Source organism: Felis catus, chromosome F1, assembly GCF_018350175.1.
Source record: "Felis catus isolate Fca126 chromosome F1, F.catus_Fca126_mat1.0, whole genome shotgun sequence".
NCBI classification, from domain to species: Eukaryota; Metazoa; Chordata; class Mammalia; order Carnivora; family Felidae; genus Felis; species Felis catus.
The window spans coordinates 57,546,627-57,564,235 of record NC_058384.1 but is presented as its reverse complement, the minus strand read 5'-3'; the positions used below and the strand labels follow the sequence as shown (position 1 = coordinate 57,564,235).

At 48.5% G+C, this 17,609-nt stretch overlaps 1 protein-coding gene across 1 annotated transcript; it reads right to left on the bottom strand.

Moving 5' to 3' along the window:
- Window positions 1–441: 441 nt before the first annotated feature.
- On the bottom strand, window positions 442–8,885 carry CF1H1orf115 (chromosome F1 C1orf115 homolog). Its single transcript, XM_023247490.2, has 2 exons — window positions 8,506–8,885; window positions 442–2,674 (listed from the first exon to the last, which is right to left on the bottom strand). The coding sequence occupies exons 1-2, from the start codon at window positions 8,791–8,793 to the stop codon at window positions 2,555–2,557; spliced, it is 408 nt and encodes a 135-aa protein (XP_023103258.1). The 5' UTR covers window positions 8,794–8,885; the 3' UTR covers window positions 442–2,554.
- Window positions 8,886–17,609: the final 8,724 nt, after the last annotated feature.

Genomic DNA, 17,609 nt, shown 5'->3' with positions numbered 1-17,609 from the left:
TGGGGGCTTGCAGTCCTGGGGGCACTGGTTGGCTGCAGCCTCCTCTGCCTGGCAAAGTAAGAAACCACCTTCCTTTTTCATACCCAGCCTCTGTCTTCGAGTTACATGTTTTGGCTCTGGAGCACAAAGGCTGGTTTTGAACAATGGGAGGTTCTGGAAATGTTCACTTATAACAAACACGTGAGCTGGAAACCTTTCCTGCTGGGTTTCCAGACAACCCCCTGCCTCCACCCCTCCCCCCTCCCCTTAACACCCAAGCAGAGTTCTGGCGAATAGGGACCCTCTCCCTCCCCTTGGGCCTTGGAGGGGCACTAGGCTCCTTGTGCTGCCTGACTGGCCCTCACCTGCTGCACAAGTTAGCCTTGGCGGGAGGCTGCGGGAGTCTCTCGGGGGCAAGGCCAGAAAGTGAGGGGGGAGAAAAACTCGTTACACACAGAAACATTACACAAGTTGAGGGTTTTATTTACATAACAGGGCAAGAAAAGGATACAAAAGAAGCCTCTTTCAAGCGTGTAAAAGCAAAGCTCTAAAACTCAATTCCCAGTGGGGCGTGGACCCTGATGTTAAAAAAACAAAGCTGAGGACAGAGAACAGGTGATAGGGGATCTGCCACACGGGTGCCTGGTGGCCGGGGAGGTGAACACTCGCCGGGGAGGCTGAGCGGCTTGGAGAAGTTCATCTTCTGTACACACGAATCTGTCTCCCAGGACAATCCCTGCGAGGTTCCGCCTTAAGAAATTTCTGGGTTAATTCTTAACCAGACTGTATGAGTTTCAGGGTCAAATGTGTCTGGTCTGATAGTGTCTCCAGTTTGGGAGTGGGGTAGGGAAGGTCTTCACTGGACAGGCCCTGGCAGCTCTGGTCCCTTTCTGGGTCATGCTTCTATCCCCCCAGGGGACTCAGTGAGCTTCTCAGCCACCCCCCCCCCCCGCCCCCTGGGGAGGGGCATCCTTCAAGTTCACGGCAGGCTGCTTCCTCCTGTCCCCCTTCTGTCACTGGTGGGCCGGACAGGCCCGCCTGGCTCTCCCACTAAACCACGTCTCTCCCCTCAATCCCAGCGTGACCAGGCAAGCTATATTTATCTTACATGTGTGAAAATGTGCCATTATCAACTTTCCTCATTTGAGTTAAAACAAGACTGTCTGTTTTCTCTTTTCCTCACAAATACTAATGGTCCAGGAACCGGATCCAAGTTCATCTGCAACGTGGGTTTCCAGAACGTGAGGCTGAGTCCAGCTACAACTTCCTCCTCCACCCATTTCTTTTTCTGTCCCCGTCTGTCTGCCCACCTTCTTCACTTCCGGGGGCCACCTCGTCGGCTTGACCGGCGAGGCATGAACCCGGAGACCTCCTTTGCGGAGTCTGGGAAACTTGTCGGGGCCACAGGCAGGTGTTAATACCCATTCTACAGACTGATCAGCAGCCATCACTTTGGACCTCTGGATATTCTGGAAACAGGTGGAACAGTGGCCCATCATGAGGGGTATGGGAAGAGGGGCCTCCTCTCCTTTCACCTCCCCGGCCAACGGTCCAATGGCAGTCTGTGGGTTGTCCTGGGGACAAACTTGGCAGCAAACGACAAGGATGCTACATGGGCAGCCGGTGAGAGCTCATGGGCCTCAGAGGGTTTTTCAGCGCCAGCCATGGCACCTCCAGCCGCCCAGCCTCCCTGGTCCCTACCCAGAGCTGGAAGCCCAGCCCACCTAAGATTTCCCAGCACCGGTACACCAGACCCGGCCCCCATCCTGCCACTTCTCCTGTCCGCCATCTTTCTTTGTCTACCTCCAACACACCCGTCTCCTACTTCCTGGTTCCTCCTCTAAATCGCACACTTCCCCTGCCAGGCCTAGCGTCTCCTTCTCTCCCGAGACAAAGTGCCCTCGGTGGCTTGGCACAGAGGCACGGACAGCCGTGGGGAGTAGGCGACGGTGCCCAGCAGCGGAGTCAGGACGCCCACCGTCAGCCGGCCACAGGCGTGCAGCTCCAAACACACAGCCACACTGGGCTGGCCTGGGCACAACACGGGCACTCCCTCCAGCGACCTGTGCAACCCAGCCTGTATGTGCACTTGGACTCCCTCCTTGCCTCATCACCAGCGGCTGCGTGCTGGTGTCACAGGAGGGTGGGAATCACAAGCTTCATTACTTTAAACAATCACCCGTCTCATCAACAGTCTTAGAAGCATCACGACCTTCACGGAGATTTTCCTTCCTTGCTGCTTGGTGACAAAGGGGTGGAGGAAGGAGATGGGGCACAGACAGCCAGACAGCGCCTCTGCTGCCCTGGGAACCGAGGGCAAACCATAACCCCAAACCGAACACGGGCCTCACTCTGCGGGATCGTCCGTCGGAGCCACCCGTGTCCTAGAGTCATGAGAAGCTCAGCAGATGGGCAGGGATGTTCCTTCACAGCATTCATCCAATTCAACGAAGAAAGCCATTGTCTTCCCCCAGGGATTTTGCAGGTTCGGGTCTGAAATGGTCCCGGATTCACAGGCTCCCGGAGCAGGAGAGCGTCCATCCTTTCTCCAGAGCGTCGGTCCCCGCGGCGCCCACTAGCGGACGAACGAGACCACGCTGGTGGCTACCCCGAATGGGGCGGAGTAGGCCGCGGCGAAGCCCTGCAGGCCGATGACAACGTAGCGGCACCCTTTGGAGATGACCTTCCCAACATTCTATTTTTAAGAAGAGAAGAGAAAAGCAAAGGGGTTGGGTTAGGCACCTCGTAATCCCTCATACACAACCGTGACCCGCGCAAAGGGTGACCCGCGCAAAGGGTGACCCGCGCAAAGGGTGACCCGCGCAAAGGATCATGGTGCCTCTTTCCCTCAGGGCAGATTAGCAAGTGACCGCGTCTCCACCTCCGCCCCCCACAGAAGAACAGGTAGGGACTCAGAACAGACGTCATCATCCTGCAAAGCAGTTCAAGGCGATGTGTGTTTCCAGCTGATTCAGACATCTTGGGGAACAGGAGGCAGGCTGCTAGTTCTAAGACCAGACCAGTTTTCTTTCCTCTTTTTTTTCAAAGTAGGCTCCACACCCAATGTGGGGCTTGAACTCTGAGATCAAGAGTCACATGCTCTACTCACTGAGCCAGCCAGGCGCCCCTGGTTTTGTTCTATTTCTTATTTATCTTTGTTTCATTTCTCCCCTGTGGTGATTTGTTTTGAGAGAGGGAGCGCACCCACGCTATCAAGGCAGAGCCCCACATGGGGCTCGATCTCCCGAAGTGTGAGACCATGACCTGTGGCCAAAATCGGGAGGTGGATGCCCCACTGACCGAGCCACCCAGGTGCCCTTTGTTTTGTTTTTTAAACCAAAGTCCACTCTTCTCTGTTCCAGCCAAGTTACCGCATCATCTGAAGGCTGGGTCGACTCTTCCTTCACCCGCCTAATCTGAAAGCCCACTCGGTCCTCCCTCCCTCCAGGGCACAACCTACACCTTTGTGTCTAAAGACTCCTGCTGTTCTCTGATTTCTGCATCCCTCAGTGCAATTATAAACTCCTTGAGGTGCCGTCAGTCCATTAAGCATCTGGACTTTGGCTCAGGTCATGATCTTGCGGTCTGTGGGTTTGAGCCCCGGGTCGGGCTCGGTGCTGACAGCTCGGAGCCTGGAGCCGGCTTCCGATTCTGTGTCTCCCTCGCTCTCTGCCCCTCCCCCACTTGCACTTATGGGCACGTGCTCGCTCTCGCGTGCTCTCTCTCAAAAATAATAAATAAACATTAAAAAAACCCCAACAACTCCTTGAGGGTAGGATGACACCAGGCTTTCTTGCTACCCACTCTTTTTCTGGAAGGCACGGTGCTAGACAGGGGCCATCAAGGGATTCAAAAGGAATCGCAACGGGAAAAATGCAGCCGGCTACCACCCACTAATCCTGATGTGCTGTTACCCCGCCCCCCATCCCCGAACCTCTCCCAGCTTCCCTCATCATTCTGGATGATGTCAACATCCATGGAGGTGACCTAGACCCCACCACACGCCTTGTCTTCTGGCCCCCTGACTTTTCCAACTCCAGGAAGCACCTAAAACTCCTGGTTTCCCTTAAAATCCCTGATCTCAATCCCAAACCTCACTTCCAACACCGCCCAGCAAACCTACTCTGCCGATCTGGTAGGCTGACTCTCCCTCTCTCCCCGATGAAGGGACTTTCTTGTGCTCATTACTGTATCTCCAGCACCCGGAAAGGGCCTGGGTCTTTCTTTCGGAAACTCTCAGGCTAAATGAGGAGCCCTGGGAGATATTCGAGTAACATCCATGGCTTCTCTAGACACGGATTCCTGGCATACTGCCCTGTGGACTTCTCAATGAGACATCAGGGTGCATGCGTGGGGCGGGGGGGGACGTGATATTGCTAAGAGAGCCATCTCTGTTATTGAGTAGTAAGATTCGGTGGGAGAATTTTACTTGCCTCCTTGAGGGAGAATTTTACTTGCCTCCTTGAGATAACAATAACAAAGGCAACTGTTCTCTGGGAGCAAGTGTAACAGTCCTCTGTAAGCAATGCCACCAGAATCACGGATGGCCTGCATTAAACTTGACATTTTTGGTATCTGCGCATCCATTTTCCTCAGCCTGCTACTTTCAAAAATTGCCTGGCACATCATTTTTCTAATTTAGAAAAAAGTCACCAAGGGGCACCTGGGTGGCTCAGTCAGTTGAGCGTCCGACTTCGGCTCAGGTCATGATCTCATGGTTCATGAATTCAAGCCCCGTGTCGGGCTCTGTGCTAACAGCTCAGAGCCTGGAGCCTGCTTCGGATTCTGTGTCTCCCTCTCCCTCTGCCCTCTACTGCTCGCACTCTGTTTCCTTCTCTGTCAAAAAATAAACATTAAAAATTTTTTAGAAAAAAGCTACTAAAATAGCTCATTAGCTGGAACACTGTCAGAGCAGATTGGAGGAAAGTGATACATACAGAGAAATGTAAAATACCTATTAACGACCAGTTGATTTAACACCAGTCATGTGAGGGACGTTTTGAACTCTTTGACCTGAGTCAAGTTTTCAACCCAAATAATCTCTCCAGAGAAGCGTTGAGACATGGGGGAGCACAGGGCAGCGTGGCAGTCTGAATAACGCCCCCCAATTCCAAGAATCTGTGCCTATGTGGCCCTTATGTGGCAAGAGGGACTTTGCAGATGTGATTAAAACAATTTTTTTAATGTTTATTTATTTTTGAGAGAGAGAGAGGGAGAGAGCATGAGCAGAGAGAGGGAAATACAGAATCTGAACCAGGCTCCAGGCTCTAAGCTGTCAGCACAGAACCCAACGCGGGGCTTGAACCCATAAACCGCGAGATCATGACCTGACTGTCGTCATAACCAACTGAGCCACCCAGGCGCCCCCTGCAGATGTGATTAAATTAAGGGTCTTGAGATGGGGAGGTGGTCCTGGATTATCCAAGTGGGCCCAATCCTTTTAAGAAACCCCATATATTTAAAAGGATCCGAAGAAAGACAACAGTCCTTACAAGAGGGACACAGGAGGGGTCAGACGGAAAGCAATGTAATGACAGAGGCAGAGGGAGAGGCAGAGATTTGCGGACGATGCAGTGCTGGCTGTGATGGAGGATGTGGAAGCTTTGGAAGCTAGAAGGAGCAAAGAGCCTGGTTCTTCCCTGCAGGCCCCACGGGGCCCAGCCTGCAGACTTCAGCACAGTGAGACTGATTTCGGGCTCCTGGCCTCCAGACCCGCACAATTTGTGCTATGACCTAAACCACGGCGCTGGTGGTAATCTGTTAGAGCTGTCATAGGATGCCAGGCTTTTGGGGGTTCTCTGGTATTCAACGAACCCCCAGGGAAGACAGGGATTCCCTGCGCACTTCTAGTTAAAAAACAAACAAACAAACAAACAAACAAACAAACAAACAAAACCTAGCTGCCCACAAAGATCATTTCCCCCTGAATACAAAGACCAAGCCTTCAGTTTTGAAATGTGGTCAGGACGCAGGCACAAAGCTGAGGTGGGCAATCAGCTACAGACTGAAGTTTTTTCTGAGTTACAGCTCATTAAAACCTAACCAGAGGGGCGCCAGGGTGGCTCAGGCGGTTAAGCGTCAGGCTTCGACTCAGGTCATGATCTCACGGTTCTTGAGTTTGAGCCCCGCGTCGGGCTCTCTGCTGTCAGTGCAGAGCCCGCTTAGGATCCTCGGTCTCCCTCTGCCTCTCTCTCAAAAATAAAGGAACATTAAAAAGCAATAAAAGCTGGAGCATTTGGGTGGCTCAGTCGGTCAAGCAGCCGACTCTTGGTTTTGGCTCAGGTCATGATCTCGCAGTTTGTAAGTTTGAGCCCCGCATCAGGCTCTTGGCTGAGGCTGTGAAGCCTGCTTGGGATTCTCTCTCTCCCTCTCTCTCTGCCTCTCCCACTGCTCATGATCTCTCTCTCTCTCTCTCTCTCAAAAATAAATAAATAAACATAAAAAGGAGCATAAACATAATCAGGAAAGAAAGTCACACAGGGTCTCTCCTTCACCCCCTGAAATAACAGCCAACAGTCACAAGAGCCCTTCCACACGCCAGGTGTGCTCGGAGATCTTTGCGTGGACAAACTCATTTACTCCTTGCTATGACCCTAGTCTTATCCCATGTTACAGATGAGGAAACTGAGGCAAAGAGGTGGGCATAGCCACCAACAGGTGGTGGGGGCAGGGGCTTGAGCCTGGCAGTCTGGCTCCAGTGCCCCTGTCCCTACCTGCTTGCTACCTAGAGCATGAGGACATTTTTCTCCCTCTTGAGCTGAAGGTTATTCCACGACTGACACTTCCTCTTTCTGACCCTCTCCTAGCTGCCTGATGACCACGCTGTCCACAGAGCCTGATGTGGAGCTTGAATGCACGAACTAGGAGATCATGACTTGAGCTGAAACCAACAGTCAGATACTCAACTGACTGAGCCACCCAAGCACCCCCAATGCAACCTCTCACCTTTTTTTTTTTTTTTAATTTTTTTAAAATAAAACTTCCCCCCGGGTCATGATCTCACCGTTCTCGAGGTCGAGCCCCGCATCAGGCTCGGAGCCTGGCGTTTACTTCGGATTCTGTGTCTCCCTCTCTCTCTCTGCCCCTCCCCCACTAGTGCTCTGTCTCTCTCAAAAATAAATAAACACTTAAAAAAAAAGAAAACGTCCTGAGCTTTCCAACCTCCTGAGGACTCTGTACCATGCGGCTCCGTGGCGGTGCCCCAACTATGCCAGGATCTCCCCGGGAGGCGTGGACCTCACTGGGGCAGGGCTGCTCTGTATTTATTTTTGCATCTCCAGTGGTTAGCACAATCCCTACGCGTGGCGAGCTCCCAGAAACCACTTCCAAGGGCCACCCTGTGACCCGAGCTGTCCACGTTACCACTTCACCAGCTGAGGCAAATGATGGCTTGCTTCCTTGTGCTCCACTGAGACCAGGAAGAGCGCGAGGAGTCCTAGCGCGACTCCGAGCTGGAAAGTCCCGACTTGACGGTTTTCAGTAATAACACGTACCACTGCCTGCTCGTGCACTGTCCCCAAAGCTGCTGACTGCTTTTTACAGGGGATAATAAACCGAAGTTCCTAGGAGTGGAGACTGGATGGTTTTAGATATGATAAGAGGCCACTGGATGACACAGATAATGAGGCAGTAAAAAGCAGATGGCGCCTTTGGCCAGGACACCGTGAGTTCTGCGACAGTCTTCTGTGTGGCCCTGTCCCGCCCCAGGGAGCGGACTCAGCAGCAGCTGCAAGTGATTCCAGGCAGAGGCACTTGGGCACCTCAGGCTCTGACCTCTGAGGACACTGTCATTTTATCCCATATTCCTATTCTCTCGCTCTCCCCCTCTCTGTCTCACCCCTTCCTCCTCCCCTGCCCCCACCCAAGGCAAAAGGCATGTCTGCAGGCCCCAGAATACACCCACAGCCGGCTGGGAGAAGAGAAAAGGAGATCCAACAAGTGCCTATGTACCTATCTGTTGAGCTCCCAGGCCCTGGAAATAACCGTGGGAATAGTTGGGGGTCACAACCCAAACAGCTCTCAGCTGGAGGGACACCCTGGCGAGGACTGTTGGCAAAGAACAGATGAACTGGCCCCCAACTCCCTACTTTCCAGCTGGGTCGCCTTCTACAAGTCCCCTAACCACGCTAATGCCTCAGTATTCCCCATCTGTAAAATAGGGAATTCTGTCCCACCAACTGGACAAGGGAGGTTAAGCCTCACGGGGATCAGAGCCCCCGGGAATGTTGGGGCCCGCTGGAAATGTTACCAACCCGCCAGCCCCAGAGGAGCGGATGCATCGGTGCTCCCCGAAAGCCCTGCTTTGGCCTCTGTCATTACTTGAGACTTCCTTTTCCCTCACCTCCTGGACGACAGGCAGAACACTTTCTGGTGCTCTAGTAGCGACTATTGGCGAGGGGACGCAGGGGCAGCCCGGAGAGGCTGAGCGCAGCCGGACGGTGGGGACCCGACCCCCACCCTCGCGGCGATCGATCGCTCGGGAAGCCGGGGCCCGGGCCGCCCGCACCCCGACCCCGCGGGCCCTACCTTGCCGTACTTCTTCAGCTTCTGCCGGTACCTCCTCTTGGGCTTCTCTCCCGGCGCCGGCTCCTCCAGCGGCTCGTAGCGCTCGGGGAGGACGGCCAGGTGCACCTTGCGCGCGCCCCGGGCGCCCGGGCGCCCCGCGTTCGCGCAGCTCTCCGCCTCGTCCCCGCGCTCCGGCTGCTCCAGGAGGGCGGCCGCCTCCTCGTCCCCCTCCGTCCGCGCTCGCCCCCGGGGCCCGCGGCGCGGGAGGCCTCTCGCCGCCTTGCTTCGGAGCCTGGCTCCCACCGTCATGCTGCCGCGGGGCCCTCCGGCGAAGGTCAGGGCTTGAAGACGCCCGACCTTCGCGCCCCGCCCGCGCCTGAGCCCCCGCCGCCCGCCCCAGCCCGGACGGGGCGGGGAGGCAGGGGTGGGGGACTTGGGTGGCAGCGCCCCCTGGCCGCGGGGCCCGGAATTGCGCGCTCGGCCCCACCCGCCTACCTGGCGGCCAAAGCGGGGTCGGGGGCGGGAAGGGGAGGGACCCCGAAAGCTGGCCGCGCGGTGAACGTACAAAACGCGTTCAGCCGCAGCCGCAACGAAATAAGTGAAACCCAAATAACGAGGCTTCACTTGCCACGTTCAAAGTGGCAGAGGTGATAATAAAAGTAAAGACTACACCCAGTGCCGCTGAGGGCGTGGTGAGACGGTTGGTGATACGATGGTACGGTGTTCATGGGATGCACGCTGGTGACCAGCGTTTGGGAAGGCGACCAGAAAATTCTCACCAAGAGTCCTGAACAAACGGCCACACCTGTCTAGGCACCTGTCGTAAGGATATAGTCAGAAACGCAAAGCTCAGTGAGTCCGCAGTGGTTAATCTCAGTCTGACTCACGGTGACGAAGTGAAGCACACCAACGGGGTTGGGCAGGCTAAATTCTGGTGCAAGCCTATGGCGTCACGTGACGCAATCATTAAAATAAGGTTTTCAGCAATATCACGGGCAGGTATGCATCTCTGCATTCCTGGTGAATCTTAACCTTCTAGGGACGCCATACTGTCTTATGCGGGTAGATATCTTTTAATTCTTGCAAGCGACACGTTAAGTAGAGAGTAATATGGGTTGTTAATTTCATTAATATTTTATGATTTAAAAAATTACAACACATTTTTTAAGGTTTCGTTTTGAGAGAGAGAAGGACAGAGTGTAAGCAGGGGAGGGGCAGAGAGAGAGGGAGACACGGAATCTGAAGCAGGCTCCAGGCTCCAACCTGTCAGCACAAGAGAAGATGTGGGTCTCGAACTCACCAACCCTGAAATCATGACCTGAACCGAAGTTGGATGCTTAATGGTCTGAGCCACGTAGGTGCCCCAATTTCATTAATATTTTAATACTATTAAAATGCATGATACATTTAAGAATGATTTGGATATGTTGCTGTAAATACATAAAATATTTACGATATAAATATAAAAATATTTTTTAAATATTACTTTTAATTTGAGGTCTTCTATATTAAATCTCTTTCCATTCAAAGGGTGATCAAAATAGATGGCATAATAGAGAGGGGAAATTAAACGTCTGCCTTCATATTTTAAAGTATTTTCTTTAAAAAAAAAATGTATCTGTGGTTATTGTCCAGATCCCACTGCATGCACAATTGGGAATTTAAGGCATATGACATATTTTATTTCTGCACCAAAGGTAAAGAGCAAACACTTCAGGCAAATTCAGTGGAAACACGGGATTGCAGTTAAAGGGTATTACAGCTAAAATTCGGTACAATCATAAAACAAAGTTCTTCCATAAATTGTTTTTCTTGAGTACTGAAGAGTTTCCTGAAATTTTGTTTTCTCTTTCCTGGAGAGACCAAGTGTTTTCCGGTCTGGCCTGTGAGGGGCTGGCCATGGGGAGCCCACCAGGAGTTAGCAGAGCAGGAGGCCGGGCTGGACCGCGGCTGCAATGAGATGGAGTTCAGCTTTGGTTGGTCCCGGACTCCGGTCACTGTCAAGGAGCCAGAGGCTTTGATCTTGTCAGTACCTGGGCTGGCAGCCCAGCACCAGCGTGTGGGAGCACCTTTGGATGGAGCTCTCCCACGGCTCTGGAATGCACGACTATGCACAATGGTCCGGGAAGCCCACGCTGCCCGCCCGCATTCAGCTCAGTGGCTGGTCCAGGAATGGAGGCTTCGGTGGCTACCCACCTAGGACAGGCTTGCCCCTGTCCGGAATGCCACTGGACAAGGCCCGCCTGCACCCGCCACTCCTTGGTACCACTATAGAATACGATTTTTATTGGTGTGTGCACAGATTTACATCTGTACGATCTAGACGGAGAGAGAGCCTACTGCATCGTTCTCCATCAGAACCAGAGTCAGAAGTCACCTGTGGCTAAAGCTTTAAAGTGACATACGTAACATCTGAAATAACTCTTCAACACTATAATGGAATTGTGTCTTATTTGGTTGTTTTTATCCGAAAGCCACTGAAGATTTGGAACACTACTGAGCCATTCGCACTTAATACTATTGACAATAGAAAAGTGTATGTGTACTGTCTGTTAGCTGGAATTAAAATTAAAAGGAAAAGAAGAAAAACATATGTGTAGAAAAATAAGGTCAGAATTATGACCTTATGAGTTAAAAGAATATTTCTGACAAAACCTGAAAAACCTGAATTGGTATATATTCTCCCAATAGTATGCCATTCTAATACATATGTATATTCCACTGTGTGTGTGTGTGTGTGTGTGTGTGTGTGTGTGTTTTTCTTGGAGGTAGATTAAGATGTCTTAATAAATGGTACTGTATTTAGAAAAGAGCAATATAGAAAACTATCTTGGCTCATATGTATTGTAAAACTAAATGAAGCATTATTTAGACCCGTGGTTTGATGTGACAATACTTAGAACACACGATATATTGACTGGAAGGGATTGGTATCATATATGACTGACAGAAGAAAAGCTGGCTGGGCCGGGGGTCGGGGGAGGAGGCAGATAACCGAAAAGCTCTCATGTTAGGATAGGATTTAGTACAATACAAGTCTGATTGGAGTCAGGAAGCTGTGGTTCTAAATGTATTAAGAGAGATTGAATAGAGGAAGTCTGACTAGGTCTGTCCTACAGATTGCACATACATAAATCTTGCACATGTAACTGTGCAGTGAGTCATTGTAGGTGAGCCAGACAGTGATTTAAATGAAATCCTCATTTTGTACTATGAAGATTCAACTGTTGAGGTATTACTATTTATCTTCATGATGTGAACCAATAAAACTAATTCTTTTGTCAGTGGCTGAAGACAGCCCCAAGTGGAAAGCAGAAGCTAAAATATAAAGAGCTCGGAATTGTCAGGGTGCCTGGGTGGCTCAGTTGGTTAAGCAGCCGATTTCGGCTCAGGTCATGATCTCACAGTTTGTGAGTTTGAGCCCCTCATCGGGCTTCGTGCTGACAGCTGGGAGCCTGGATCTTGCTTCAGATTCCGTGTTTTCCTCTCCCCCCCTCTCTCTCCCTCCCCCACTCATGCTATGTCTCTCTCTCTCACAAAAACAAACATTAAAACATTTTAGAAAAAATTTATAAAGAGCTCAGAACTGTCAAACTCTGACCCCTTCAAACTGAAAACGAACTGAAACATTTGGACAGAACTTCCATAACCCACAGACTGAGGGATTATTTCAGAGTAATAAAGCCAAGTAATTTCACTGTGCCTTAAGGACACAGGCAAGTACAAATACCAATTTGCATTTCATTTAGCAGTGGTATCATAAGCATTAATTCTGGCATCACTATTGTGGATCTATTTCTTTTATTGGCAAGTAAAATAAATCAGTCATTCTGTTAGCTTTGTTATGAATCAAGAGTTTCAGACTGACAATTACACGAGTCATCTATGATAAAAATAATGAGGCCTAATTATAGTTTGAATATAGGATTAAGACTTTTCAGTTTGGTCTCTAATATCAATTTCCACTGAAGGGAACTGGGGCTTAGGAAACTAGCTGATTGCACGTCTGGGACAGGGCAGGTATAAGATGGGTACGGGATGTCTTGTTACCAGAAAGCAAAGACACTTAAAAGAATTTGCCCACTTTTGTCCAAAGGCTACACGAGCAGCTTAAGGATTGCTTTGGCTAACTTGTGACCTTCCAATCACCAAAACATAACTAATGACTACAAATAATCGAAACAAATCAAGTCAGTGAAAAGCCATCAGTTCATCACATTTTCTAGGAGAAAAAAAGGAGGGGCTCCTGGGTGGCTCAGTCGGTTAAGTGTCCAACTTTGGCTCAGGTCATGATCTCATGGTTCGTGAGTTCGACCCCTACGTCGGGCTCACTGCTGTCAGAGCAGAGCCCGCTTTGGATTCTTGGTCTCCCTTGCACTCTCTCCCTCTCTCTCTTTCAAAAATAAAAATAAAAAATAAACATTAGCAAAAATTTTAAATAAAAAAATAAACATTAAAAAAATCATATGGTATAAAAAGTGGGTTATAAAAGATTATGTTATTTTTGGATGCCATTTTAATATCTTTATGGTTTTTGGCCCTGGTAGATGCATACAATATAAAAAAAAACCTGCAGTATTCCATAAAGTTCCAAAACTTATTTGGATATGAGGTATCCGATGGCATGAAATTAAGGTGCCTTTGTCGCCAGATGGAAAGATTTAAATAACTGAAGAATTTTAAAAAGTGCAAAATCCCACTGAAGCAGTGAAGTACGTTACCTCAGATTCCGTGAGTAGGCAGAAGAGATAAACTTGCTGTTGGTTAAGTCTAGATAATGTCGGCCATGGGACCAAGCACTCTTCAGGGGGCAATGGGGTGTCCGCTGTAGAGACAGGTCCCTGGGGTTCCCCCCTGTGGTGGGTAGTGGGACAGAAGCACCGCATCCCGGACACGGTTTTCTCTGACCTCTAGTGGTTCCCTCTAATAATAACTGGAACTAACAACAGTTTCAAGTTGTCAGCCATTTTAAAAGAAATGGCGTGGCATTTGGGGGCTTTGGGCTGGGATTCTATTCCCATTCAGCGTGGCAAGCGGGATCAGCTCACACACGGAGCAGAGCCTTTGATTGATAAATGTGTCATGACCTAAATGCAGCTTGACGGACCACACTTTTCTAAAATTAGGTCCACAAGGAAACGTGCAGAAGGGGTTGCTGTTGACGAAAATGTTGGCAACATTAGCGGCACAGCAAGCTGGGATTCCAGAAGCCCAAGTGTGAAAACTTGCGGGGTCAGACTTTGAACCAAATCACTTATGACACCTCTGAAGCCAACTTCCTCGTCAGAGAATGGGGGCGTAAAAGAAATGATTTGTCAGGACACATCTGTCCCTGATATTTTGAGAACGCAAAGTGGACACGAATTTAAGTATCCAAACCAGTCCTTCAGTCTGGATTCATTTCTCCTTTTTTTTTTTTAACTGCAAGAGAATAAATACTTATTAAGTCTCGGGATCGAACGGTGGTTATGAGTAATGAAAGAACTGATATAGGAAAGACCAATAATTCAGAAGCCACCATTAAGAAAAATAAAAGACAGGGGCACCTGGGTGGCTCAGTCAGTTAGGCATCCGACTCTTGGTTTCGGCTCAGGTCATGATCTGCGGTTCAGGGGATTGAGTCCCATGTCTGGCTCTGCGTTGACAGTTTGGAAACTGCTTGGGATGCTCTCTTGCTCTCCCCCTTTCTCTCTCTGCCCCTCCCCTGCTCCTGCTGTCTCTCTCTCTCTCTCTCTCTCTCTTGAAATAAATAAATAAATAAATAAATAAATAAATAAAACCCTTAAACAAACAAACAAAAAGACAAAAGGCAGCAAGTGAGAAATGTTGGCAACAAATAAGAAAAACAATAATAGCAAACTTTTATTTATTTATTTATTTGTTTGTTTGTTTGTTTATTTATTTTTAAACCTTTGCCCTGTTTTAGATAGCTCACATTTATTAGGGGCTTACAAAGTGCCCGACGTAGCCTACACATTCTACATGGCTTCATTTCATGGATTCATGTCTTTCCACAGCTAAGGAAAATCCCTTTAACAAACGGGATCATACTTTCATTTATTTATTTTTAATTTTTTTTTTTATAGTTTATTTTGAGAGACAGACAGAGAGAGCAGGAGCGGAGGAGGGGCCGAGAGAGAAGGAGAGAGAGAATCCCAAGCAGGCTCCTCACTGCCAATGCGAAGCCCGATGTGGGGCTCGAACTCACGAACTGGGAGATCATGACCTGGGCTGAAACCAAGAGTTGGACGCTTAACTGACTGAGCCACCCAGGTACCCCCAGGATCATACTTTTAAATAAAGCGGGTTAAAGAAGACATCACTGCTCAAATTTTAGATCCCATTTTGTACTTAACAGCTGAAGACAAAAAGTGCTGGGGTTCGGTCACCCCTTCCAGCCTAAAGGGACTGTTTGTAAATGAAACGGCTCAGGAAAATAGGCTGTCTGCCTATCTTGAGGCCATTTAATTCTCCAATAATAATAATAGTAAGAATGCATTTTTCCCTTGCTGGTGAGGAGGACCGCAAGAAAGCTGCAGGAAAAGTGCCAAAGAGGACTGTTTTTTTTAGAGAGAGAACGGACGCCATTTTGATGTCAGCAAAGCAGAGACGCCATCGGGGAAGAATCACCAGCATCTTGTTTTCTGGTATGTATCAGGTATATTTTTCCCCCAAACCATTCCGCTCTCAAGGGAGAACAAAGGGAGATTAAGATGCTACCGAAAAGTATACAAATTTGGGGTCACCTGTCTTGAAAGAAGAGCACCGAAAGAGGTCCACTAAATGAAGGCGCAGACATTGAATTGCACACTCTGATGGGAGAAAACAACAGTGATTTAAGAATAGGTCTATTCCCATTGTGTGCGACCTATCTCCACAACTCGTTTCATCTTACAAAACTGAAACTCTGTACCGATTTAAACATCTGACTCTCAATTTCCCTCTCCCCCAGTCCCTGGCAGCCACCCATTCTACCTTCTTCTGTCTCTACACAGTTGACTAGCTACGTCGTTAAATGGAATCATCCAGCGATTCCATTCTTTTTCTTTTTGTGATCGGCTTGTTTCAGTTCACATAATGTCCTTCAAGCGTCATCCATGCTTCTTCCTCTTTAAGGCTACCATTCCAATGTATGTACATACCAAATTTTGTTTATCCGTTCACCTGCCGACGAACATGTCCGCCTTTGGGCTATTCCGAAGGATGTTGGCGGCCATGATCATGGGTGCGCAAGCATCTGCTGTCTTTCTTCTGAGTGTGCACCTAGGAATGGAATCGCAGGACCACATGGTGATCCTATTTTTCATCTTTTTTCCACCTGGCCAGCTATATTAAAATATAATTCACAAACCCCATTATAGCATATTTAGAGCGCACAACATGATGATTTAATATATGTATAGTCTCTGTTTCTTTGAGTTTGCCTTTTTTAGGTTTCACATGTAAGTAATGCTATGCTATTGAAGACCCCAAGCTGCCTCTGCCCTTCCAAACTCTCTGACTCAGAGATTCCCCCATCGTGCTGCTGAGAGATATCACCTAGGCAGGAACCCCTCCCCCCACCAATTCCTCTCTCCTCTGGGACTTTCTTGTCCTTTTCTCCTCTGGGTGGAGGCCCCAGGATGCTGTCACTGGAAGGTCTCCTGCAGCAAGGGACTTCCCTTCCCACGCTGCAGGTCAAAACACAGTCCAAGTAAAGCTGACTGTGTGCTATCGCCATCTGGCGGTCATGCCTTTGCCTTGATCTTGCCCCAATCCTCAAGCTCACTGTAATTATATGTAGAACTTCCCATAGAAATAGTCTGGAGGATATACAGCAAATTATTAGCAGTACTTTATGGATGGTGAGGCACTTAATTTTTTTTCTTTTGGCTTATCCATAGTATCTTTTTAAAAAAATGGAGATATAATTGACACATAATATTACTTTCAGATGTCCAACATGATTCGCTATTTATGTATATTGTGAGATGATCACCATCATAAGTCTAGTTAGAATCCATCACCACACAGAGTTACCCTTTTTTCTCGTGATGAGAACTTTAAGATCTGCTCCCTTAGGAACTTTCAGATACGTAAGACAGTATGTTAATGATAGTCACCAGGCTGTACATTATATCCCTATGACTTATGTATTTTATAACTGGAAGTTTGTGCCTAGGACTCTCTTCACCCATTTTGCCCACCCCCGCATCTGGTAACCACCAATGTCTTCTCTGTACCTATGAGCTCTGTTTTTCAATTTTCTTCTTTTTAGATTCCACATGTGAGATCATATGGTATTTGTCTTTTCTGACTTATTTCACACTATATATGCCACATTTTCTTTATCCGTTAATCCACCGATGGACACTTTGGTTGTTTCCATGTCTTGGCTATTGTGACTAAAGCCACAATGAGCATAGGGGTGCAGATATCTTTTCGACTTAGTGCTTTTCTTTTTCCTTTGGATAAATACCCAGAAATGCAATTGCTGGATCCTATGGTAGTTCTAGTTTGTATTGTTTGAGGAACCTCCGTACTGTTTCCCATAGTGGCTGCACCATTTACATTCCCACCATCAGTGCACAAGGGTTCCTCTTTCTCCACTTCCTTGGCATTTGTTGGCTTTGATAACAGCCATTCCAAACAGGTGTGAGCTGACATCTCACTGCAGATTTGCATTTCTCTGATGATTAGTGATGTTAAACACCGATTTTCATGTACCTGTTGCCCATTCGTATGTCTTCTTTGGAAAAATGCCTATTCAGATCTTTTGCCCATTTTTTTAATTGGATTTTTTTCTTTCTTCTTCTTTTTTTTTTTTTTGCCACTGAGTTGTATAAGTTCTTTATATATTTTGGATATTAGCCCCCTATTAGAGATGATTTCCAAAGGTTTTCTCCAATTCTGTTGGATTTTGTTTCATTTTGTTGACGGATTTCCTTTGCTGTGCAGAAGCTTTTTAGTTTGATGTGGCCCCGCTTGTCTATTTTTGCTTTTGTTGTCTTTGCTTTTGGTGTCAGATCCAAAGTGTCATCACCAAGAGCGATATCAAGGAGCTTACAGTTTGTTTTCTTCTAGCAGTTTTATGGTTTCAGCTCTTAAAAGCATCTGGGTTGTCAGATGTGGTTTTCAAACTCTTT

What these genes read in the sequence shown, in the direction of transcription:
- CF1H1orf115 (XM_023247490.2), bottom strand. Translation starts at nt 8,793, where the DNA reads ATGACGGTGGGAGCCAGGCTCCGAAGCAAGGCGGCGAGAGGCCTCCCG. An exon ending in AGCTGAAGAAGTACGGCAAG is followed by an intron (nt 2,675 to 8,505) that starts GTAGGGCCCGCG and finishes TCTTAAAAATAG; the next exon opens with AATGTTGGGAAGGTCATCTC.